This window comes from Heterodontus francisci, chromosome 7, assembly GCF_036365525.1.
Source record: "Heterodontus francisci isolate sHetFra1 chromosome 7, sHetFra1.hap1, whole genome shotgun sequence".
NCBI lineage: Eukaryota > Metazoa > Chordata > Chondrichthyes > Heterodontiformes > Heterodontidae > Heterodontus > Heterodontus francisci.
Window position 1 is genome coordinate 74,287,221 of NC_090377.1, and position 27,477 is coordinate 74,314,697.

At 44.6% G+C, this 27,477-nt stretch overlaps 1 protein-coding gene across 1 annotated transcript in view; it reads right to left on the reverse strand.

Annotated features, from left to right (window-relative positions):
- The window catches only part of dnah9l (dynein, axonemal, heavy polypeptide 9 like), a 563,466-nt gene that overhangs the window by 39,940 nt on the left and 496,049 nt on the right, over positions 1-27,477 (reverse strand). Inside the window, exons 74-76 of the mRNA XM_068036275.1 lie at positions 16,251-16,378; positions 10,407-10,634; positions 1,398-1,589 (exon numbers count right to left, since the gene is read on the reverse strand). Of these exons, the coding sequence (XP_067892376.1) occupies positions 1,398-1,589; positions 10,407-10,634; positions 16,251-16,378 (548 nt within the window). The remainder of the gene's footprint in view (positions 1-1,397; positions 1,590-10,406; positions 10,635-16,250; positions 16,379-27,477) is intronic.

A 27,477-nucleotide genomic window follows, 5' to 3' on the forward strand; every position in this document is an offset into this window, starting at 1 on the left:
CTCAATTCATCAATTTCAGCTTACAGTTGTCAGGCTGACTGAAAAGAATGGAAATGTCACCCAGCACAACAGAGTGAAATCCATCAACTGAGACATAAGTATTGCAATCGGGAAATCAGGGAGGGCTGGCAGTTCAGTAATAGTATTGGATCACTGTTAGAGAATAATGGTGACATGTCTGCTCGTAGTATCACAGTCTTGCCTGTTCTTCCATCCATATCTTAATGGTTTAATCATAATATTTGAGCCCTATCCATTAGGTTAATGTGCTATCAATGAAGTAAAGTTAATTCATGCACTGCTGCATAGAGTTTATAAGGAATTTAACAAAAATTGTTAATCGAGAAAAAACAACACCCTGACCATTTTCCTTGCTTGCCAGTGAACTGGCCAAGAAAATAGTTCTATAAATCCTAATAACCTAACAAAGTAGTCCTTTTGTGTGCAACAGATAAAAGTTCAACGTATTTGAACCATAGATAATAAACATTGGGAATATGACAGGCAACACATTTTCAAAATATATAGGAAATATGTACCATTTGCTCTGTCTCTCAGCACATTCATTTGGATCCCATTCAAAATTCTGAGATTAAATAATTTTGATTATCAGAAGCTTGGCAACTCTTGTAATTTTCAATGCTTCTTGCATTTTCAGAATTATGATCAGAAACTGGAAGAATTTCAGACATCCAAACGAGTGCCACCATTTCATGCTATAATAATTGGGGTCAGCAACAATCATCCAACTGCAGCTGCAGTCAGCAGAAGCCATAAAATCATTTGAGAGTCATGGCACACTCCATACACAAACTATCAAACCAGAATTGCCAGTTAAACTTGCGAGTAGGAGGTGCAGGGTGTGCTGGGGGTTCAGGGTGAAGGGGAAAGAGAGAATGATAGAAAGGATGTAAGAGTGGGAGAGAGACTTCTCTGCTAGGCTTTCATTGTACTTTAACCCAAGGTTATGATCTGGGCTACTTAGAATTGTGACTGTTCTATTTAGTTTTTACCAGAAATATTAGAGCATAAAGACAGGGCTAAAATGTGGCGAGTCGAAGAGACTTAGTAGTTGGCAGGAAAAAAGACAGAGGCGCAAGGGGAGAGCCAACTGTGCAACAGCCCCGACAAACAAATTTCTCTGCAGCACCTGTGGAAGAGCCTGTCACTCTACAATTGGCCTTTATAGCCACTCCAGGCGCTGCTTCACAAACCACTGACCACCTCCAGGCACGTATCCATTGTCTCTCGAGATAAGGAGGCCCAAAAGAAAAAAGAAAAAGAGCAAAATACCTAGTTTTGTATTATTTTCACCACATACTGATACCATACTGTATAGATAAAACTCCTACAAACTAATTTCAGTACAATTAGAATCTCATATGTGTCCACAGTACCTGAGCATTAGCTTCCAAATAGCTGTATAAAATATGGACTGAGATTGTTAGGTCTCCTGTATTAAAAGGATACTTTCGATTCCAGCCCTGAGGTCCAAATTTACGTCGTTCAGCAACACAGGCATGGAAGTAGCATAGTGAAAACAGCATTGTCTTAAACTCATGTTCACGAGAGCATTGATCTAGAATATCCTGCGATGAAGATACACAAAATGTGCTTAATACAACAAATGTAAGTTAGATAATAATTTCCAGAGAAAAAAAACTGATCTAGTAATATGGCTTTGTCCAAAATATCCAGACAATTGGATTTTTGGTTCTATTTGATCAGAAAATCAAACTTAAACCATCCAGATCAGATAACCAGATTTGCACAAATGACAAACACAATGCCTTCTTCACAAAAATTTAAATACAGCATTCATTCTACTATTACGAGTAAAATATCTTAAAAAATATAATGGAATCCTTCATGTCAGCCGGAGGTGTATGGGGTCTTTTTATTTGGTTTTCAAGTAAGCACAATATCAAGGTAATTGTAGTTTTAATGTTCATTTCCCCTATCAGTAAAGTGTCAGTAAAGAGCTCTGCTTGCATATAACATTGAGTCCATACCAGGACTAGATGCTGTTATGCACAGCTACAGAGCTACACCATCACATTGTACGTTCCCAATTTGTAAAAAATCTACATACAGGACATAGATGGGGAAAAGTAAGAAATCAAAAATAAATAATACAAAGGGCAGGATTTTGCATTTGGGGCTGGGCACTTAACATTGGAACCATTTCCGGGTCCCGACCCCACACTGGTGTTGAGGGAAGTAGTCACAGCCTACGATTTTCCCCAAGGTCGGCTGCTAATTGGCTGGAGGGTGGGTTTGGCAGCTAATCAGTGGCGGTGGACGTGGGATGGAGACGGGACTTATAAAAGTGTGGGCCCAATTTAAAGGCATGACACAGCCATTACTGTGGTAGCCGTTTTGCATTACAATGAAAGTCGAAGGTCAGCAGGAGGAGAGGCAGAAGCCTGGCACCTGGGGCAGGGTTGCCCTATGGTTTTCTGATGCAGCCTTTGAGGTTCTGTTGTAGGCAGTAAGAGAGAGGCAAGAGGTCTTGTTCCCGGAGGGGTGTCGCAGGAGAAGGCCACCCAGCCAAACAAAGCAGGCCTGGCTGGAGGTGGCAGAAAGCGTCAGTGGACAAGTTTTTGTCCAGAGGACCTGGGTGCAGTGCCACAAGAGGTTTAATGACCTTCTTTGTTCTGGCAAGGTGAGTGCAATGCTAGATCCTTCAACTCTGCAGCCAGCAGCAGACACACCAGTTGAGCAGCCTGAGGGCACATGGTGCTCATGAGCATGGGAGAAATGTGTGTCCGGGGTAATCACTGAGCTGTCAGCAAAGCCCAGAACCCCTTGCACTGTTGAGGAGCTGGCAGCACAGATACATGCAGCTTCTTATTTAAATGTGCTTCTGGCATTGGTGAGAGAGACCAACAATGCCTTATCTCTCTCTCTTGTCATTGCAGGAGAAGAGGGTGCATAATTCACAGGAGAGGGCACGGACAGGACAGGGAGTGCCCCAGCTCGACATCAGGCTACAATGGACATCAGGCTTCAATGGAAATTGGCAGGATGACCCTGCATGATGAAGTGGGAGATGGAGAGATGGGAATACCTGGAGGGGGAAGGTGAAAATATATTGAATTCTGTAGATGAAGGGGTGGATTACACTCAGAATCACAGAATTACAGAATTGTTACAGTGCAGAAGGAGGCCTTTGGCCCATCATGTCTGCACCGGCTCTCTGAAAGATCAATTCCCCGAGTTCCATTCCCCTGCCTTCTCCCTGTAACCCTACACATTCTTCCTTTTCATGTAACTGTCTAATTCCCTTTTGAATGCTTCAATTGAACCTGCCTCCACCACACTCTCAGGCAGCGCATTCCAGACCTTAGCCACTCGCTGCATGAAAAAGTTTTTCCTCATGTCACTTTCGCTTCCCTTACAAATACTTTAAATCTGTGTCCTCTCATTCTTGATCCTTTCATGGGTGGGAACAGTTTCTCTCTGTCTACTCTGTCCAGACCCCTCATGATATTGAATACCTCTATCAAATCACCTCTCAGCCTTCTCTTCTCCAAGGGAAACAGTCCCAACTTCTCCAATCTATCTCCATAACTTAAATTCCTCATCCCTGGAACCATTCTCGTGAATCTTTTCTGTACTCTCTTCAATGCCCTCCTGTCTTTCCTCAAGTGGGGCGTCCAGAATTGAACGCAATACTCCATATGAGGGCGAACTAGTGTGTTATACAAGTTCTACATAACTTCCTTGCTCTTGTACTCTATGCCCCTATTAATAATGCCCAGGATACTGTATGCTTTAATAACCACTCTCTCAACCTGTCCTCCCACCTTCAATGACTTATACACATATACACCTAGGTCCCTCTACTCCTGCACCCCCTTTAGAATTGTTCCCTTTATTCTATATTGTCTCTCCATGTTCTTTCTACCAAAATGAATCACTTCACATTTCTCTGCATTGAACTTCATCTGCCACCTGTCTGCCCATTCCACCAACTTGTCTATGTCCTTTTGAAGTTCTATACTATCCTCTTCACAGTTCACAATGCTTCAAAGTGCGTGTCATCTGCAAACTTTGAAACACCAAGGTCCAGGTCATTAATATATATCAGGAAAAGCAAGGGTCCCAACACTGATCCCTGGGGGACTCCACTACAAACCTTCCTCCAGCCCGAAAAACATCCATCAACCTCTACTCTTTGTTTCCTGTCACTCAGCCAATTTCGTATCCATGTTGCTACCATCCCTTTTATTCCATGAGCTACAAGTTTTCTCACAAGTCTGTTGTGTGGCACTGTATCAAATCCCTTTTGAAAGTCCATGCACACCACATCAACAGCGTTGCCCTCATCGACTCTCTCTGTTATCTCATCAAAAACTTCAGCAAGTTAGTTAAACATGATTTTCCCTTAAGAAATCCATGCTGACTTTCCTAAATTAACTCGCATTTGTCCACATTACTATTGATTTTGTCCCGAATTATTTTTTCTAGAAGTTTTCCCACCACCGAAGTTAAACTGACTGGCCTGTAGCTGCTGGCATTATCTTTACACCCTTTTTTGAACAAGGGTGTAATGTTTGCAAATCTCCAGTCCTCTGGCACCACCCCGAATCTAAGGAAGACTGAAAAATTATGGCCAGTGCCTCTGCGATTTCCACCCTCACTTCCCTCAGTATCCTTGAATGCCTGTCATCCGACTCTGGTGCTTTATCCACTTTAAGTACAGACAACCTATCTAATACTTCTGCTTTATCAATTTTAAACCCCTCTACTGTCTGACTTACCTCCTCTTTCAAAATTTCCTGGATTACATCTTCTTCCTTGGTAAAGAAAGATGCAAAGTATTCATTTAATACCTTACCTATGCCCTCTGTCTCCATGTGTAAATCCCCTTTCTGGTCCCTAATAGGCTCAACTCCTCCTTTTACCACCCTTTTACGATTTATATGCCTATAGAAAACTTTGGGATTTCCTTTAATGCTAGCTGCCAGTCTCTGTTCATGCTCTCTTTTTGCTTCTCTTATTTGCTTTTTCACCTCCCCTCTGGACCTTCAGTATTCAACCTGGTTCTCAATAGTATTTTCTACCTGGCACCTGTCATAGGCACACTTTTTCTTCTTTATCTTAATCTCTACCTCTTTTGTCATCCAGAGAGCTCTGGATTTGTTTGCCTTACTTTTCCCCTTCGAAGGAACATACCTCGACTGTGCCCGAACTGTCTCTTCTTTGAAGGTAGCCCATTGTTCATCTACCAGTTATCCTGCCAGCTTTTGACTCCATTTTATTCGCCCCAGCTCCATTCTTACCCCATTGAAGTTGGCCTTCCCCCAGTTAATTATTCTTACCCTGGATTGCTCTTTGTCCTTTTCCATAGTCAGCCTAAACCTTATGATACAATGATCACTATCCCCTAAATGCTCTCCTACTGATACTTGATCCACTTAGCCCACCTCATTCCCAAAAACCAGTGCCTCCTTTCTCGTTGGACTAGCAACATACCGCTGTAGAAAATTTTCCTGAACACACCCTAGGAACTCTTGTCGCTCACTGCCCTTTACACTACTATTATCCCAGTCTATATTTGGATAATTAAAGTCCCCCATTATAACAACACTATAATTTTTGCACTTCTAGTAATATCCTTGCAAATTTTTTCCTCCACATCCTTCCCACTAGCTGGTGGCCTATAGACAATACTGAGCAATGTAACTGCACCTTTTTCTATTCCTTAGCTCGAGCCAAATTGATTCTGTCCTCGACCCCTCTGGGACATCCTTTTTCCCCAGCACTGCAATGCTCTCCTTAATCAATAGCACCACCCCTCCCCCTTTTTTCCCTTTCCTATCTTTCCTGAACACCTTGTATCCTGGAATATTTAACACCCAGTCCTGCCCTTCTTTGAGCCAGGTTTCTGTTTTAGCCACAATATCATACTTTCACATGGCAATCTCCGCATGTACCTCACCAGTCTTATTAACTACACTCTGTGCATTCACATACATGCACATGAACCCGAATTCAGATTTTATTACTTTCTCCCTTACTCTGACCCCACCCAATAACATACTATTCCCAACTCTTGTGCTATCTATCTCACCCAGTATTCTGTGCACCTTGGTATTTCTCTCTAATACTTACTCCTGGTTCCCACACCCAAGACAAGTTACCAGTTTTGCTTCCCTCCAACCTGAGCTCCCTCTCAGGTTCCCATCCCCCTAACAATTTAGTTTAAACCCTCCCCAACAGCACTAGCAAATCTCCCTGCAAGGATATTTGTCCCAGTCCTGCTAAGATGCAACCCATCCATCTTATACAGGTCCCACCTGCCCCAGAACCGGTCCCAATGTCTCAGAAATCTGATGCCCTCCCTCCTACACCGGTTCTCCAGCCACGTGTTCAATCACTCAATTCTCCTATTCCTATGCTCACTTGCATGTGGAATTGGGAGTAATCCTGAAATTACTTCTTTTGAGGTCCTGCTTTTTAATCTCCTTCCTAGCTCCCTAAAATCTGCTTTCAGGACCTCATCCCCCTTCTTATCTATGTCATTGGTAAGACACTCAGACACTCCTCCCTGTCAGATTGCTTGCCAATGCCTCAGCTGCATTGGGAAGCCTTTGCTCTGCAGAGGCACCTGATGTCAGAGGCGAGTTCTCATGATCTCCTTCCTGTATCTCCCACAAGGTCACTTGTAAAGGGGCTGCATGACAGTGCAGCAGCATCACCAGGGACCTTTCAAGAAACCGAAATAGCAGCGCCAGAACCATCACATCATTCAAGCGCACATTCTACCAATGCAAATATACTCACATCTGTGGGTTCAGCGTGGTTAGCAAGGGTGGCACTGGGTGAGGAGAGCATGTCACAAGTGAGCAGGAGGAGGCGAGAGAGACAGTGGTAGCTGTGGGCAGTCCCCCTTGGAGCACGGAGGACATGAGTTGCCATGACCAGCTTGGCGCAGATATGGGGCCTCAGGAGACACAAGCAAAGGCAGCTCTACTTTGACCAGCTGCATGAGATGTGTACCCACGTGTTGGAGTTCACTGAGGCAGTGTGGACTCATGGGCTGAGAATGGAGGAGTCCATTCAGCTCATGTGCACCACCACGGCTCAGGGCTTTGAACGCATGAGCTCCTCCACTGACAGAGTGGCCAACTGCATGGAGAACCATATGCAGTAGTACTCCGCTTGATATCATGAAATGGCTGAAGGCACTGGATACTGCAAAGTCTATGGGCCCTGACAACATTCTGGCAATAGTATTGAAGACCTGTGCTCCAAGCTTTTCCAGTACAGCTACAACACTGGCATCTACCCAGCAATGTGGAAAATTGCCCAGTTCTGTCCTGTACACAAAAAGCAGGACAAATCCAACCCAGCCAATTACCGCCCTAATAGTCTGCTTTCAATCATCAGTAAAGTGATGGAAGGTGTCGTCAACAGTGCTATCAAGAGGCACGTGCTTAGCAATAACTGGTTCAGTGACACTCAGCTTGGGTTCCACTGGGGCCACTCAACTCCTGACCTCATTACAACCTTGGTTCATGGCCAAAAGAGCTGAATTCGAGGTGAGGTGAGGGCAACAGCCCTTGACATCAAGGCAGCATTTGACCGAGTTTGGCATCAAGGAGCCCCAGCAAAACTGGAGTCAATGGGAATCAGGGGAAAATCCTCCGCTGGTTGGAGTCATACCGAGTGCAAAGGAAGATGGTTATGGCTGTTGGAGGTCAATCATCTCAGCTCCAGGACATCAGTGCAGGAGTTCCTCAGGGTAGTGTCCTAGGCCCAACTCTCTTCAGCTGCTTCATCAATGACCTTCCTTCAATCATAAGGTCAGAAGTGGGGATGTTCGCTGATGATTGCACAATGTTCAGCACCATTTGTGACTCCTCAGAGACTGAAGCAGTCAGTGTAGAAATTCAGCAAGACCTGGACAATATACAGGCTGGGGCTGATAAGTGGCAAGTAACATTCGCACCACACAAGTTTCAGGCAATGACCATCTCCAACAAGACAGAATCTAACCATCTCCCCTTGCCATTCAATGGCATTATGATTGCTGAATCCTCCACTATCAACATCCTGGGGGTTATCATTGACCAGAAATTGAACTGGAGTAGCCATATAAATATCGTGGCTACAAAAGCAGGTCAGAAGCTAGGAATCAGCTCTTTTGTCCATGTTTGAACCAAGGTTGTAATGAGGTCAGGAGCTGAATGGCCCTGGCAGACATGCATGGAGTGAATGTGCCCCAGTGAACCTGAGCACCATCCAAGGGCTGAGGCAGTCACCGAAAAGGATGAGGGTGCCCCCCCGCCCCCAATAGGCAGCATTATTATCGACCTCCTTGGCCCCTCTGACTGAGGGACCATCTATGCAGCAGGGCCTTGTGACAGAGGCTGCTGTTGCATTGATGCCAGTGCCCCCACTTGCACCTCCAGCATGAGGACGACCATCACATGTATCTCAGCCACAAATAGAGACATGTGAGCAGGCTGCCTCCACTTCATCCGAGGCCACAAAGGAATCATGGTGTAGGTGTAGTCGAGAGTGGGGGCCACAATGTCAGTCAGAGCACTGAGTGGTTCACTGGGGTTTACTTCACTTGTAAATGTACATATTGTAATTTATTATTAACACTGGAAATGTTGAGCCTTGATCCCAGACGTGTGAGCTTCCATTCTTTCAGGGCACTACTGCAAGAAAGGGAAGAAGTAGTGAAGGGAAGCCAAGGTAGTGGTGGGATGTGGGGGGTAGGGGGCAGGTCCAGCAGTAACAGCAGCAGTGGGTAGTGGGGTTGGGGAGTCCAACAGTAACAGCAGCAGTGGGGAGTGGGATGGGGGTGGGTCCAGCAGTAACAACAGTTGGGAGTGTGGGGGGGTGGGGGGTCCAACAGCACTCCAGAGACACTGGAGCAGTGAAAAGCAGCAGTACAAGCAGGGCTGATAGTGCTTTAAAGTTGGCGCCAGAACCTGTGTTTCCGTCATCTGATGCCACCAATGCCTTGTAGCCCACCCCCGTTTTGCAATAGGATGGGCACTGAGCTTCGGTTATGGTAATTGACCAACTGCGCGTGATCTCAGGCAGCTGGCCGCACACATGACATGTGGCGACAGAACCCACTTCCGGTTCTGCCTCTGGTATCTGCGATGGGCTGATAAACTTCAGCCCAGTATCTGCACCCAACGGCATGCTGAGGTCAGCAAATCTGCATGGAGTATCTTAGACACAGATCCCCTGCATGACTGAGCTCCAAGACATGGGGCTGGATTTTACGGGCCTCCTGATGTTAGGGATTGCGGTGGGGGAGCCCAGAAAATGTCTCCGGCTGAGGCCTGCCACAGGCCTCAACACCGGGAAGGCCCAGCCTGATATTGCCGGTGGAGGCGAGGCCTCATGGTGGTCTCCCTGCTGCTTGGTGACAGGAGGCCAACCTAAATATTTAAATTTATTAAAATAAATGAATTATATACTTACCTGCTCCCGCCGTCCATCCCGCTCCATTCGGAGATCCAATGCGGGACACTGGTAGGGAGAGGGGAGCAGGTAAGTATTTCAGTGTGGAAGGGGGAAGTGGGTCAAATTAATCTGATTGGTGGAGGGAATGGTTAAAGATAAAAGTTTGTGAACTTTGATGAGTGGGGGAAGCCAGGTACAGAAGCTAAGTATTTTCGGGGGGAGAGGGCACGGAATAGAGTGTATGTTAATTGGGGGGGCTGGGAGAGGGGCTAGAAACATTTATTTAATTTTTTTAATTTAATGCTTTTATCTTTAAATATGTAAACGAAATGGAAGGGCTTGAAGCCCTTTAAAAATGGTGTCGGTGCCTGCGCAATGGCACCTGACGCCGTTGCCGGGGACGCACTGCCCGCCCCCTCCACGTCATCGGGGGCCAGGGAGGCAGTCCGCCCCGGCCATGTAAATGAGCCGACACGTTTAAGATGGTGGTGGCTCGACGGAGTAAAGCCTGTGCGTGCGGGCCGCCATTTTTTACAGCTACCGCCACAACATAAAATTCAGCCCGTGGTAACACTAAGCCATGTTTAAGCTTTTGCAGTAACACAAATATAATACACACTGCTTTGAGCTTGAAGCCAAATGGAAAAATCAATATCTACATTTCACTGATGAAGAGTTAAAAAGGGCCTCACTTTCAAGACCAATGTGTTTATCAATGACTCAAAATTGAGGAAGAAGCAACATCATAATCAGCAGTATCTCCCTTCTCCCTCCTTCACCAGCAAAGCTGAATGTCCCACACCTGGAATTCCAGGCCAATAGTTTTAACAATATGGCTCAACAGTTCTTGTGAAACAAGTCACTGTTCCCAGTTCCCATCTTTGTTTCTGCCCCATGCACAGAATATTTAAGTTGCAAATCATTCCTTACTGTCTGCCAAAATATTGAAATGCTATCAGCCATACCTGATCAAAATTATCCAAAGCTGCATGGAGATTAGCTAGCATACCAGTTGGTGGTTCATTGGTAATTTTAACAGCATTCTCAAGGATTCCTTGCGGAATAATGTGCTCTTCAGGAGTTGGAGCAGATTCTGCACTCATGAACACACGGTAGTCTGGATGGGATCCTTCACTGTTCTTCTCAAGAAGCTGTTCTAAATTGCTGAGCCATTTAGCTACTAAGTGAATATTCTGCAGGGCATTTGAACATTTTTTGACATTAAAAATTGCTACATTCAAACAAATTATATACATATCTATTTAAGTTTATACATCACATTTCAATTGGTAATACCTAAAACGTTGCTGCTACTTCTTAAATATGAGACCATTGGAAGACAGAAAAAAGAACAGCTCAAATTAATAGCTATATATTAAACTTACGAATGTATTGAAATTCAGATTACTCATTGCTCTTAAGTAAAATGAGAAAACAAGAGAAAAAGAAGATAGGTTAATCTTTCAAAAAATTGAATCAGGATTGTGTAAAGGCACAAAGCATTCAAAACGGAACAGTGAGGAAGACTGTAAAATACCTCATGAAAGGATTAGCAAGTACTTTAATGTCGTTAAGTGTGAGGTAATGCATTTAGGGGAGAAAAAGGGAATGAGAGTATACACTCAATGGCAAGATGCTGAAGCATGTGAATGAACAGAGGGTTCAAATACATAATTCCCAAAGTATGAGTGCAGGTGGATAAAGCCGATAGAATTTTGAATTTTTAAAAAAGGGGCATAGAGTTACAGAGTACAGAAGTAATAATGGATTTATATTTTAAAAATGGTTAGGTCACATTTGGATTACGTTGTGTAGTTTTGGGTACCCCATTGCAGAAACAACATTAAAGCATGGAGAGTGTACGGTGTAGATTCACCTGATTGCTGCCAGGAATGGGAAACTATAGTTATGAGTAGAGACTTGAGATACTGTGATTATTTCCACTGGAGCAGAAAAAGCTGAGGAGACTTAGAAATTGTTTGTAAAGACTTTTGATATACTGAATAGGAAATATTATTTCCTTTGGCTGGAGAGGCACTGGCAATGGTTTGTCAAATTGAAATTATCAGTAAGAGGGTGAGGAGAGAAGTTAGGAGATATATCTTCAACCAGAAGATAATTGGAGCATGGAATGCTTTGCCATAGATAGTGGTTGAGGCAGAGAATATTACACCTTTTAAAGGAAAAATGGAATAAATGTTTGAAGCAGGGGAAGATGCCAGGTTATAGGGAAAGAACATTGAAATGGGAATAGTTTTGGATTGCTTTAGCAAAGACCAGCACAATGATCTATGGTTCTGCACATTATATCATGTTTACAATTTAATCTGAACTTTGGACTTGGAGTGGGAGCTTGTGAATTACATTGCATTTTCATTGTTTCTTCTTTTTTTCCGGCATTCAACAGTGACAGTAACTCAAGATGAGAAAGCACCTAATGCAGCAACAAAATGAGGAAGTATTACAATTGGAGTTTAAGCAGTTTGAGTAAAAACAGGCCCTCAATGGTAGTAATCTCACATTTACTCCTGGTGTACAGTTAGGCCACTTAGGGAGATGCAGATTAGACACACCAGTAAGTGACTTCACAAATGGTAAAGGAGAGTTTTGGTCTTCTACAGCATTCGGATGAATTCTGGGGGGGGGGGGGGGTGGGGGGGAAGTGCTCCTAAAAGAATAGGTGTTACTTAAACTGAATTGGTGCCAATATCCACAGAGAGTGGCAAATATAGTTTAAATACAGGTAAATGTGAAGTTGTACATTCTGGAGGATGGGGGTGGGGGTAAGAAATGATAAACAGATGTATACCCTTTATTTTAAGATTCTTAAAAGTGGAGGAACACAGATCGATTTTGCATCTTTAAAGATAAAAGAGGAAATAGAAAAAGTCAAGTAAAAGCACAGAGAGGTCACCTAAAAATGGACCCAATAGCTTTGACTTTCCTCTTTTTGGTGGCAGAGTTCCCTGGCAAAAAGCAGAGGGGAAAAAGGCTCGAGATCATTTGCATTGCTCTGGGATTTCTAAGGATTTCCCCCAAAGAGGAGTGGAGTGCTTGTACCTGGAGCAGGTCCTTACATTAAAAGTGTATTTACAAGAAATAGGAATGATGTAACACCTTGAAGAGTGGTGTCCCTTTAGGATCTTAGTATGCTATTGAGCTAAGTACCAGGATGGAGTTATGTGACTACAAGTGTGAGTCACTCTACAATTATAACACCTAGAGTAAGGTTCTGTAAATAATTAGCTCTGTACTGTACATAATAGTTAGCTGTAATACATCTCTTTTGAGATCTTCAACTAACTGTACTCCACGCATCTCATTTATGTTGCATCAGACAACATAAAAAGAACTCATGATATGGTGGCAGCTGTGATGAGAAGACAAAGTCTAGGTTTGAAGACCACAGGTAAAGTAGCTTTGAAAATGACTTTCCTACAGCCACTGGACAGAAAGTTCAAAAAATACTGACTCAAACAGTTAAAAAAAAAGAGCTCACCTCAAGCTATAGAAGACAGAGCGCTGAATGACAGGCTGCAAATCAATCACTGCAATTGGGTGAGTCACTGTCCCGACGGTCCAGGAATCCCCATTGAAAAAAGCTTTGAGGTGCTTAGAAAATTGATTTTTTTTAAAAAAAGCTCCGTCGTAGAAAAAACAGGGAAGACCAGACTCCTTCCCCATGCTGATCAATGTCGGCGCCATTACAGGAGGCATCTGACAGAAAAAAGCACGGGAATCCTCCTTTCATGCAGCCCGCAGCTAAAGCTATTAAAAAAAACATGAGATCACTCAAGCGGGAAGAGCCTTCATTTACTCAGCCAATGTTTAACAAAACCCATAAAACCATTCAAGTGTGAAGAATTGCCTAGTGAACGGCTGTATAAACAAAGTCTAGCAGACAAAAAAGTACTTGAAATACCTATTGCACAGCTGTATAAACAGACAGACTAGAGCACTGGAAGCAAAATGAACAGACCAACATGCTAAACACCAGGTCCTGTCGATCAAAGCAGCCAAGAGTTTCTTAAAAGGGAAACAGTAGAGAGTCATAAAGCAAGTGCGTAAAGCAAGTTTTAAGCAAAGGAACAGTAGGAAGATGGATATCAAATTTCCCAGCATGAATTGGAAGGCCATGGATATCCTATGAGTTCACTTTCCAAACAAAGAATGCAGTTATGCTTTACAGACCACGTAATTGTAGAACCACAGAAACAGGCTGTAAAAATACTAACAGCAGTTGGAAATGAGGGATTACCCAGAGTCAATACCTCAGGCTTATCTGACAAGGACCAGCAAGATCCTGCAAATATATGGAAAGTGCTGGAATATCAGCTCCGATTAAGAGTGAATTTTAGAATTCACCACCTGGAATTGATGTCCTACAGGCAACAGCCACAGGAATCAATAGACCAGTTCATCAGTGGATGCCGTAATAAGGGCAATGAATGTGATTTCTCAGAAACTGAACAGTCAGACTGAATAATGGAGTTGGTGATTGTATCAACACCCATTGAAGCGTTTCAGAAGGACCTCTTGGGGTAAAAGAAAGGTCACAGCATTGATACACTGCTAAAAGATGGCAGGAAATTGTAGCTGGACAATAGCAACTGCAAGCACTAGGTGTAGCCAATAGTATTGGCACGATAACCAGGTCGAAAAGAGCAAGCAAGCTGCTTGGTAAGTGTGGTTGGTTCCACTCACGGCGAAGTTGTCCTGCATGTCAAGCCCTGTGCAAGGCGTGTGGTACAAAAGGACACTGGGCTCACCTGTGCAAGAAATCTGGCTCCTAAGGTGTAGCCGGAAGTCATGGTAGAACACAAGCAAACAGAAAACAGGGCAACCGCAGCAAGAAAAGCACCAGGAGACCTCCATAAACGCAAGCCGATACATGAAGTCCACAGCAAAATAGACTTGAGACAAGACCCAGAGAGAAGTAATTTTCAGCCAGAAGACAAACAGGCATTCCAGATTGTGAACCTGATACATCATGTTGATGATGTCAAACAACTGAAAACTTTCGCCACTATTACATCATGTGCCCGAAGAAAGCTGGCAAACATACACTCAGGGTCAAGATTGACACTGGCGCTGGTTGCATCAGACAAGATAAAAAGAACTCATTACATTTCTCACCTAATTTTTCTTTCCCAACATCGATGGGCATTCGTTTGCAGGAGCACCAAGTAAAACTGGGTTTTGAGCCTGGATGTGTTGTCTAGAGAGGCAATTGCAATTGTCCTGCACAATGATAATGTTAGCCTGGACAATAAAAAAGAGTATCCTTACTGAAGTAAAAGAACATATGCCTTTTCATGGGCCTGGATATTGCCGTCAGTGGTGAAGCAAAGGAGCTCACTGTTGACCTTGCAGAAAGGCTTGCTGAGCGGTTTAGCGATCTCTGTGGCAAGATCTAAACCTCTCTTAATGTGCTAGTTTGCAACATTCTTTAATGGGTATTCCCAGAGTGGAGCTGCAGTGATGTCATCAAGCTGTCCAAGCAGCCAATCACATTAAAAAATTCTCACAGGCAACCAACAAAGAAATAAAAAGCACTAAAATCAAATTGCTTTAAAAATTTTATCTAGAGTAAAATAAAGATTGGGACATACACATGGAGTGAAGGGAGAAGTTGAAATATCATGAAAAACTTCTTAAAAAGTTTTTAAAAATTTAGTTTTTACAAATCTAGTAATTAATCTTAATGGTATCATTTAACAACATTCCCAAATACAAATTAAAAGTAAAATACTGCGAATGCTGGAAATCTGAAATAAAGCTAGAAAGTGCTGGAAATACTCAATAGGTCTGGCAGCAGCTGTGGAAAGAGTTAACATTTCAGGTCGATGACCTTTCATCAGAAATGGCAAAGGTTAGAAATGCAATAGGCTTTGAGCAAGTGAAGGTGGGATGGTGGGGATGGAATGAAGAACAAAAGGGAAGGTGTGTGATAGGACAGAGGGCAGGAGAGATTAAATGACAAAGATGTCATGGAATAAAAGGCAAAGGGAGTGCTAATAGTTGTAGCAAAAGACAAAGCATTTGTCCAGCGAAAGTGTTAATGGCAGAATAACGAACAGCTCTGTCCAAAAGCAAAAGTGGGGCGGTCATCCACTGAGCAACCTGTGGAGGAGCAGTGAGTGACAGACTGGAAATTCAGGCTTTCTGCGTTCATCCTGAAGTTGTGGTCAGTTTCAGAGGGGTAATGATGACGAATGCTGACAATCGGCCATCAAAAACTCCTACAAAATCCGGCCATACTGTTACAATTTATATGATTTTAGCATTAAAGTTTAACATTCGCTTATACGATGGGAGCCCTCCTATGAAATAGGGGCAGAGTAGGTCTTTCGCCCCTTCGAGTCTGCTTTGCCATTCAATAAGATCCCGGTTGATTATCTACCTCAAATCCACCTCCCTGCATTATCCCCATAACCCTTGATACACTTAGTGCTCAAAATCTATCGATCTCTGTCTTGAATATACTCAATGACTAAGTATCCAACTGAAAAATGTTTTAGTCTAACTGTAGGTACTGATCACCTACTGCAACATTTTATTTCATAAAAACATCCAATTTCTTGAAGCAATCCAAGGGTTTGGCAACAAAAGTTATAAACCTGAAGCAAAGTGGAAAATTAGAAATTATAGTTTGGCTGGTTAGTATGTTACAACAGTGTAATGCCGATGCTAGAAATAGAGTTATACCTCTTAATGAGCTTCTTGATCCACTGCAGCTCCCTTTTAAATCAAGTCATAAAAAGAATATCCATCGCAGTACAACTATGCTTCACACAAAACTAACTTGCCTGCAGGATAACCCAGTGTCCTTCTTTAGACGCTTTTGCCACAGCTTGTTCAGCTACTGCCTCTTGCCCTTGCCCAAGGGAGACATTGTGGAGTTTTCCAGAATCAATGGTGAAGCCAAGCTTTTTTCCTGTGCAGTACAATACTATATATCAGGGAAAAATTTGTTCAACAAATTAATTCCAGTTTAAACTAGAAAGGCTAAAGTTAGGGTGTATTTTTCCCATCTGCTAATGTTAGCAAACACGTTAGCATCTTCGGCATCCATGTAATAACTCATAGAATGAGAACTATGTTGATGCCTTTGGTATCTCTATCTCCTTATCTACAAATGCTAGGAGCAGGATTTTCCCTGCAGACTTTTGAACCCTGCTGTCAGGCTCAAATATGGGTCAGAAGCCCGCACTGAGTGGGAAACAGTCACTCATTGTGATTTTTCCCATAGTGGCCAATTAATGGCAGACAGCGGGCAAAGGCTGGTGGGTGGACTCTTGAGGCTGGATGACCAATCAGAGGCCCTCCAGCATGAAAGAAGCAGCTGACCGTGATGGCAAGTAAGTAAGGGACAGGGGGCTTCAAAATGGAGGTGCCCTCTCTCCAATCCAACTTTTTAAAAATTTAAACAAAGAAGTGTCTTTTGTAGCTGTGGTGGGTTGAGAGGTGGTGGTGGTGGGGGGGGAGGTTGTGCAGGCTGAGAAGTCCCTCTACAGGGCGGCCTGCAGCTGCTGCAGCACCTAGCAGGGAGGAGCTCTGGGCCTGCCTGGAGTGCTGACCTCCCATTCTGCTGCCAGGAGGCCACCTCCAGGCAGTTAAACTCGCCCCTGCCACCTGCGGGAACCTGCAGGACAACTGAAAAATCCCAGTTAGCCTCCTTAAATTGGCCTTAAGTAGCCCTGCTGCCCTGCCCATCCTGCCTCCGCGAAGATAGCCCGGGGGTTGGATGGAGCAACGGAATACGCCTGCACCCATCTCCCTCCGATCCCGCCCCCAGCAGGGACTAGAAATCCAACCCTAGATACAACAATTTTAATCCCAAAAGATCTGTTCAACATATGCACATCATATGTCTGTCAGTGTCTCATTGAGCTTCTCCGCCAGCTATTTTGTCTGATAATGGCATGGGATGGTGCAAAATGGTTTGATTTGGAGCCACTTCCACAGTTGCATCACAAACTGAGACATAAGATTTGTACTCCAGTTTGACAGAATTCCTTTTGGAAACCTAATTTGCGACATTTACTAGCAGGTCATTGGCAACTCTCCTTTGACTGACATGAGCTCAACCACATCTGGATGACCAGGCCATCAGGGCCGCAAGGTACTTTATCCCTGAATTACTCCAGAAAAGCAAGTTTGGCATGATATGAACAAAACATAGACAAAACATTGAAGCTACATTAACTTGGTTGCGACTTCACTCCTCACTTGAATCTTTATGATGGTATGTAGTACCTCCTGATTAGAATCTAAATCTTAACTCATTAAGGAAGTATTAGAAATCAGTATAGTGAAGGGGGAAAAGTTGTATAAAATAAAGTGCTAGGGAGATATTACCCATGGGGAAAAAACGAGAGAGGTTCAGCAGTTTACGGAAAGAAGAAATGGGTAGAATGAAGAGCAAATTGAGGTACTATGAATGGCTTAGAGTTGCAGCTTGTTTATAGGAATGTTCAAAATATTAGATATGAAGTTGGTGAACTAGAGGTGCTAATTAGAATGTAGGATAATAATATTTGATGGAAACTTAGCTAAAGCAAGGGTGAAACTGGAGTTTCTGCTGAAGTTATAGTGGGAGACTGGTAGCCCTATGGAATTTCAGAGTCTTAGAGTCCAGAATGTAGGATGAAATTAATTAGCACTGACAGATATAGGCTTTGTAAAGAGGTCATGGTTTACTAATTGGATTTAGTGATGAAATCTGAATGTACGATAATGGAAATGTGGTGGATGCTTTACCCATGAATTTTCAGAAGGCATTTGATAAAGTGCCACATAAGAGGCATTAAGGCATGTGTTATTAAGGAGAATGTAGATGCATGGACAAGAGAGAAAATAAAGGTGGGGGTAAATGAAAGTTTTTCAGAGTGGTGGAAAATGTATTGATCTTCATGGATCTCAGCCTATGTCCAAATAATGTTTATAAATAGAAAACAAGTAAAGAGGAATGATATCACAATTTGTTATCAGCAAATTAGAAGCATGGAAAACTGTAAGGAAGAATGCAAAAGACAGACAAATTAGTGGAGTGGGTAAATAGTTGGCAGACCCAGTCCAATGCAGAAGAATATGAAGTAGTATATTGGGAAAAAGTGAAAAATTAACCTTAAATTATAATATTTTTTAAAAGGGAGGAACAGATACGTTTTAAACAGTATAATCACTGAAAGTGTTTCTGAAGCTGCCGGATTGTTGCATATAGTCAACTAGTTCACTAATGTTCTGAAAATCTGCTGACCTTACCTGCTCTGGCAAATACATAACTACAGTTCCCCACCAATGTGATTGACTCTCAATTGCCAGGTAAAATGGCCTAGCAAGCCACTATACCCAACCACTCAGCGGTTCAAAAGGATAGTTTACCATCACTTCTCAGGGCAACTGAGAATGGGCAATAAATGCTGGCCTTGCCAGTAACATTCCTATCCCAAGAATTGGTAATGTAGAAGAGATACATTTTTAAAGGTCTGGATGTACGTAGAAAAGCTTATAAAAACAGACTTGTTTTGAAGTTACTATCTGGAGCAGTGAGAATTTTCTACACCAGTATGTTTCAGGAGAATTTTCGAAATGTTTCCAATGTGTTTCCAGTCCAACGAGGAAGGTGGTATTGGTAGATCTGGTTCTGGGGAATGAAGTGGGGCAATTGGATCAAATGTCAGGAGGGGAACATATAGGGGACATTTAGGATCCTAGTATCATAAGGTTTAGGTTAGCTATGATAAAGGACAAGGAGCAATCCAGAGTAAAAGTAGTTAATTGGGGGAGGACCAATTTCCATGAGGTGAGAACGAATCTGAGATAAATTGGAATCAAAGATTGGAAGGCAAAAATATAATGGACCAATGGGCTGCCTTTAAAGAGGAGATAGTTCATGTACAGTCGAGGTACATTACCACGAGGGGGGAAAGGTAGGACAAACAAAGCCAGAGCTCCCTGGATGATGAACGAAATAGAGAGAAAGATGAAGCAGAAAAAGGGTGTGTATAACAGATGTCAGGTTGATAATGCAAGTGAGAACCAGGCTGAATGTAGAAAGTTCAGAGGGGAAGTGAAAAAAGAAATGAGCAGCAAAGAGAGAGTATGAGAAGGGACGGAGATACAACATAAAAGGGAATCTAAAGATCTCCTGTAGGCATATATATAGTAAAAAGGTGATAAAAGGAGGACTGAGGGTGATTAGGGACCAAAAAGGATATTTTACATGGAGGCAGAGAGCATGGCTGAGGTACTAAATGAGTACATTGCATCTGTCTTTATCAAGGAAGAAGATGCTACCAAAGTCACAGGAAAAGAGGATGTAGTTGAAACACTGGATGGGCTAGAAATTGATAAAGAGGAGGTATTAGAAAGGCTGGCTGTACTTAATGTTACTAAGTCACCAGGACTGGATCAGATGCATCTAAGTCACAGAATCATAGAGTTATACAGCACAGAAACAGGCCCTTTGGCCCATCGTGTCCATGCCGGCCATCAAGCACCTAACTATTCTAATCCCATTTTCCAGCACTTGGCCCGTAGCCTTGTATGCTATGGCGTTTTAAGTGCTCATCTAAATACTTCTTAAATGTTGTGAGGGTTCCTGCCTCTACCACCTCTTCAGGCAGTGTGTTCCAGATTCCAACCACGCTCTGGGTGAACAAAATTTTCCTCAAATCCCTTCTAAACCTCCTGCCCCTTACCTTAAATCTATGCCTCCTGGTTATTGACCTCTCCGCTAAGGGAAAATGTTTCTTCCTATCTAACCTATCAATGCCCCTCATAATTTTCTATACCTCAATCATGTCCCCTCTCATCCTTCTCTACTCTAAGGCAAACAACCCTAGCCTTTTCAGTCTCTCTTCATAGCTGAAATGCTCCAGCCCAGGCAACATCCTGGTGAATCTCCTCTGCACCCTCTCCAGTGCAATCACATCTTTCCTATCGTGTGGTGCCCAGAACTGTACACAATACTCCAGCTGTGGCCTAACTAGCGTTTTATACCGCTCCATCATAATCTCCCTGCCCTTATAGTCTATGCTTCGGCTGATAAAGGCAAGTATCCCATATGCCTTCCTAACCACCTTAACTACCTGTGCTGCTTCCTTCAGTGATCTATGGACAAGTACACCAAGGTCCCTCTGACATTCTGTACTTCCTAGGGTCCTACCATCCATTGTATATTCCCTTGCCTTGTTAGTCCTCCCAAAACGCATCACCTCACACGTCTCAGGATTAAATTCCATTTGCCACTGCTCCGCCCATCTTACCAGCCCATCTATATCATCCTGTAATCTAAGGCCTTCCTCCTCACTATTTACGACACCACCAATTTTCGTGTCATCTGCGAACTTACTTATCATACCTCCTCTATTCATGTCTAAATCATTAATGTACACTACAAACAGCAAGGGTCCCAGCATCGATCCCTGCAGTACACCACTTATCACAGGCTTCCATTCACAAAAAAAACACTCGACCATCACCCTCTGCCTCTTGCCACTAAGCCAATTTTGGATCCAATTTGCCAAATTACTCTGGATCCCATGGGCTCTTACCTTCTTAACCAATCTTCCATGTGGGACTTTATCAAAAGCCTTACTGAAGTCCATGTAGACTACATCAACTGCTTTACCCTCATCTACACATCTTGTCACTGCCTCGAAAAATTCAATCAAGTTAGTTAGACATGATCTCCCCCGACAAAGCCATGCTGACTACCTCTGATTAATCCCTGCCTCTCCAAGTAGAGATTAATCCTGTCCCTCAGAATTTTTTCCAATAGTTTCCCTACCACTGATGTTGGACTCACTGTCCTGTTTCCCTGGTTTATCCCTGCTACCCTTCTTGAATAATGGTACCACATTCGCTGTCCTCCAGTCCTCTGGTACCTCTCCTGTGGCCAGAGAGGATTTGAAAATTTGTGTCAGAGGCCCTGCTATCTCCTCCCTTGCCTCGCATAACAGCCTGGGATACATCTCATCTGGGACTAGGGATTTATCCACTTTTACGCCCGCTAAAATAGCTAATACTTCATCCCTTTCAATGCTAATATGTTCAAGTATATCACAACCCCCCTCCCTGATTTCTACACCTACATCGTAATCATTTAAAACCTCACCGATGTCCTCCGGCTCCACACACAGATTGCCACTTTGGTCCCTAATGGGCCCCACTCTTTCCCTGGCAATCCTCTTGCCCTTAATATACTTATAAAATGCCTTAGAATTTTCCTTTATCTTGCCTGCCAGTGTTTTTTCATGTCCCGTCTTCGCTCTCCTAATTACGTTTTTTAGTACCCCCCTACACTTTCTATACTCCTCTACTGCCTCCGCTGTTTTCAGCGCTCTGAATCTGCCATAAGCATCCTTTTTTTTTTCTGATCCATCCCTCTATATCCCTTGACATCCAGGGTTCCCTGGACTTGCTAGTCCTACCCTTCACCTTGACGGGTACATGTTGTCTCTGAACCCTCACTACTTCCTCTTTGAACGACTCCCACTGGTCTGATGTAAACTTTCCTACAAGTAGCTGCTCCCAGTCCACTTTGGCCAGATCCTGTTTTATCATCTTGAAATCGACCTTCCCCCAATTCAGTACCTTTATTTCCGGCCTGTCTTTGTCCTAAGTATACTGAGGGAAGTAAGGGAGGAAATTGCAGAGGCACTGGCCATAATCTTCCAATCCTCCTTAGATACAGGGGTGGTGACAGAGGACTGGAGAATTGCAAATGTTACACCCTCGCTCACAGCAACTACAGGCCACTCAGTTTAACCTCGGTGGTGGGAAAACTTTTAGAAACAATAATCCAGGACAACATTAATAGTCACTTGGACAAATGTGGATTAATTAAAGAATGCCAGCATGAATTTACTAAGGGAAAATTGTGTTTGACTAATTTGATTCAGTATTTGATGAGGTAACAGAGGAGATTGATGAGGGTAATACGGTTGATGTGGTGTAGATGGCCTTCCAAAAGGCGTTTGATAAAGTGCCACAAAACAGGCTTGTCAACAAAGTTGAAACCCATATAAGAAAAGGGACAGTGGCAGCATGGATACAAAGTTGGCTGAGTGACAGGAAACAGACAGTAGTGGTGAACGGTTGTTTTTCAACTGGAGGACAGTATACAGTGGGGTTCCCAGGGATTCGTATTAGGACCATTGCTTTTCTTGATATATATGAATAGGACCGTATCTCCAACACAGAAGTCCTCGAGGCGGACATCATCCCCAGCTTATACACACTACTGAGTCAGCGGCGCTTGAGATGGCTTGGCCATGTGAGCCGCATGGAAGATGGCAGGATCCCCAAAGACACATTGTACAGTGAGCTTGCCACTGGTATCAGACCCACCGGCCGTCCATGCCTCCGCTTTAAAGTTGTATGCAAACACGACATGAAATCCTGTGACATTGATCTCAAGTCGTGGGAGTCAGTTGCCAGCGATCGCCAGAGCTGGCGGTCAGCCATAAAGGCGGGGCTAAAGTGTGGCGAGTCGAAGAGGCTTAGCAGTTGGCAGGAAAAAAGACAGAAGCGCAAGGGGAGAGCCAACTGTGTAACAGCCCCGACAAACAATTTCTTCTGCAGCACCTGTGTAAGAGTCTGTCACTCTAATATTGGCCTTTATAGCCACTCCAGGCGCTGCTCCACAAACCACTGACCACCTCCAGGCGCTTACCCATTGTCTCTCGAGACAAGGACGCCAAAGAAGAAGAAGAAGAAGACTTGGGAGTGCAGGATACAATTTCAAAATTTGCAGATGACACAAATTAGTTTTATTCGTTCATGGGATGTGGGTGGCACTGGCTAGGCCATCATTTATTACCCATCCCTAATTGCCCTTGAGAAGGTAATGGTGAACTGCCTTCTTGAACTGCTGCAGTCCTTGGGGTGTAGGTACACCAAAGTGCTGATAGGAAGGGAGTTCCAGGATTTTGACCCAGTAACAGTGAAGGAACAGCGATATAGTTCCAAGTCAGGATGGTGTGTGGCTTGGAGGGGAACTTGCAGGTGGTGGTGTTCCCATGCATCTGCTGCACTTGGCCTTCTAGGTGGTAGGGGTCGCGGGTTTGGAAGGTGCTGTCGAAGGAGCCTTAGTGAGTTTCCACAATGCATCTTGTAGATGGTACATACTGCTGCCACTGTGCATCGATGGTGAAGGGAGTGAATCTTGAGGGTTGTGGATGGGGTGCCAATCAAGCAGGCTGCTTTGTCCTGGATGGTGTTGAGCTTCTTGAATGTTGTTGGAGCTGCAGCCATCTAGGCAAGTGGAGAGTATTCCATCACACTCCTGACTTGTGCCTTATAAATGGTGGACAGGCATTGGGGAGTCAGGAGGTGAATTACCCGCCGCAGAATTCCTAGCCTCTGACCTACTCTTGTACCTACTGTATTTATGTGGCTGGTCCGGTTCAGTTTCTGATCAATGGTAACCCCCACGATGTTGATAGTAGGGGCTTCAGCGATGGTAATGCCCTTCAATATCAAGGGGAGATGGTTAGATTCTCTCTTGTTTTAGATCGTCATTGCCTGGCACTTGTGTGGCGCGAATGGTACTTGCCACTTATCAGCTGCATCCGGACACGGACTGTTTCAGTATCTGAGCAGTTGTGAATGGTGCTGAACATTATGCAATCATCAGCGAACATCTCCACTTCTGACCTTATGATGGAGGGAAGATCATTGATGAAGCAGTTGAAGATGGTTGGGCCTAGGTCACTACCCTTAGGAACTCCTGCAGTGATGGCCTGGGCTGAGATGATTGACCTCCAACAACCACAACCATCTTCCTTTGTGCTAGGTATGACTCCAACCAGCGGAGAGTTTTCCCCCTGATTCCCCTTGACTCCTGTTTTTCTAGGCCTTATGCCATACTCAGTCAAATGCTGCCTTGATGTCAAGGGCAGTCACTCTCACCTCACCTCTGGAGTTCAGCTCTTTTGTTCATGTTTGGACCAAGGCTATGATGAGATCAGACGCTGAGTGGCTCTGGCAGAACCCAAACTGAGCATCAGTGAGCAGGTTATTGCTGAGCAAGTGCCACTTTTTAGAACTGTTGACGACCCCTTCCCTCACTTTGCTGATGATCAGGAGTAGACTGATAGGGCGATAATTGGCTGGTTGGATTTGTTCTGCTTTTTGTGGACAGGACATACTTGGGCAATTTTCCACATTGTCAGATAGATGCTAGTGTTGTAGCTGTACTGGGACAGCTTGGCTTGGGCGCTAGTCCTCGAGCACAAGTCTTCAGTACTACACTTGAGATACTGTCAGGGCCCATAGCCTTTGCAGTATCCAGTGCCTTCAGACGTTTCTTGATATCACGTGGAGTGAATCAAAGTGGCTGATGACCGACATCTGTGATGCTGGGGACCTCAGGAGGAGGCCGCGAGGGATCATCCACTCGGCACTTCTGGCTGAAGATGGATGCAAATGTTTCAGACTTGCCTTTTGCACTGATGTGCTGGGCTCCCCGTCATTGAGGATGGGGATATTTGTAGAGCCATCTCCTCCTGTTAGTTGTTTCATTGTCCACCACCATTCACGACTGGATGTGGCAGAACTACAGAGCTTAGATCGGATCCGCTGGTTATGGGATCGCTTAGCTCTATCACATGCTGCTTACACTGTTTGGTATGCAAGTAGTCCTGGATTGTTGCTTCACCGGGTTGACACTCATTTTGAGGTATGTCAGGTGCCGCTCCTGGCATGCCCGCCTGCACTCTTCATTGAATCAGGATTGGTCCCTGGCTTGATGGTAATAGAAGAGTGGGGTACATGCCGGGCCATTAGGTTACTGATTGTAGTTGAATACAATTCTGCCGCTGCTGATGGCCCACAGCACCTCATGGATGCCCAGTTTTGAGTTGCTAGATCTGTTCAAAATCAATTGGAAGTATTGTGAACTGTGAGGAGGATGGTAATAGACCTCAGGAGGACATAGACAGGTTTGTGGAATGGGTGGGCATGTGGCAGATAAAATACAATGCAGAGAAGTGTGAAGTGATTCATATTGGTATGAGGAAAGGCAATATAAAATATAGGATACAATTCTAAAGGTGGTGCTGGAGCAGATAGACCTGGGGGTATCTGTGCACAAATTGTTGAAGGTGGCAGGGTAGATTGAGAAAGTAGTTCATCAGGCAAAAGGAATGCTCAGCTTTATAAATAGAGGTATAGAGTACAAAAGCAGGGAAGTTATGGTGAACCTTTATAAAACACTTGTTCAACTTCTACTGGAGTATTGGGCTGAATTTAACAGGCTGTCGCGGGTCCAGGCGATGGCACTGGAAGTGGGTGCCGTCACTGCAGGTCATGTGTGCGGCCTATTAACATAACCGAGGCACAGAACCTGTCCTTTACTATATTCAATGCCTTCATTGCTCTCTGGGGAATAGATTTCCACAGAATAATGACTCTCCGAGAGAAAATATTTCTCCTCACCTCAGTCTTCAAAGGGAGACCCCTAAGTTTTAAACTGTGCCCCCTAGTTCTAGATTCCTCCACAAGGGGAAACATCCTCTCAGCATCTACCCTATCAAGTTGCCTCAGGAACTTATATGTTTCAATAAGATCACCTCTCATTTTTCTAAAATCCAATGGGTATAGGCCCAACTTGCTCAACCTTTCCTCCTAAGAGCACCTAGATAATAGACATGGGTTTTTGCGGTTTTATTAATAGTGGCCTTGTCATTGGATTTTCAAGATGGCTCCTGGGCTGGAAGCTCCCTAGGAAGCTCCCTTGCTGTTCAACTCTATCCATGGCCATCTGCTCCCATCCCTAACGTTTTCTCCCCCAATCTGCCCTCTTAAACTGTTTAAATTCCCCTGGCTCTTTAAATCAGTTCATTTTAGCCCTATCTAAAAGTTAACAGTTAGTTTAGTGTATGTTACCTGGGCCCACTGCCCTCCCCCAGCCACACCTGCTCTTTGTTTTCTCAATGAAATTGATCCGGATGAAACTGACGAGCACAGCTGCCGATACTTTAATCTCCGATCCTGCTGTCTTCACAGTCCAGAGTGTCTGCAGCCACGGCGTGCGGTAAGTCCATTGAGGTGAAGAAGGAGCTGCGGGACCCGAGAGAAGTCCTGTGAAAAGGTGCCCCGAACACCCAAAACATCCACGAACGGCCCCCCCGGCCGCAACTTCAAAGCGCCCGCGGGAGATGGCTCGGAGAGCATCTGCAGCGCACTGTCGGCAATGCTGCATGCCTTTATTTAAACCACTGCAAAAAAAAAAAAACCCTCAGCAAATGTAATCACCTCTAAGTCTGCCAAATGATGCTTCACCTCCCGAAGGACGTGGATGAGCTTTCCGGACGTCGATGGTGGGCACTGAGGAAATGGCTTATTACCTGCACCAGATTCCACCCCCCTCCCCCCCCCCCTTTACCCCCCTTCCACCCCCCCCACCCCCGTCCCCTTCCCTGCTCCACCCTCTCAGCTCACCCCCTCACAACCCCGTCCCAGCCCGCCCCCCCCTCGCACCATCTTCACCCCGCACCCCCTTCCCCTGCACCCCCCCCCCCACCCCCTCCCTCTACCCCTCCACCTTGCATCCCCTCCTCCCACCGGCACCATCCTACACCTGTGTAGGGGCCCCAACAACCCCACTGCCTTGTGGGCGTCTCGGGAGAGACCAAGGCTAAGGGAGTAAACCCTAACAGAAAATCCGGAGCGGAACCCCGTAGGCGGTCATGTGTCACCTTTGGCATGTTTCCGGCAGTTCCTGCAGCCATACTGGTGCCAAACGTCGTGTCCTGCACTCCTTTGGACCCCACCAGAAAGGCCGAGAGGGGGGTTTTGACGACTGGGCAACTCTCAACCTCCATAAATTTGCCCAGGCATGCGCCATGGAGAGGTCACTCCATAGTTGCCTCACAGCGACTGAAACAACACGGAAGGCAGCAGTTACGGGTTATAAGTCCAGATAAATTGGCGTAGAAACTGGGCGCCACGGGTTGCCTTTGTCGGTGGGAGAGGTCATTGCACCTCACTGGACAGCTACCGCCCGCCTCAAACCGGGCAGCC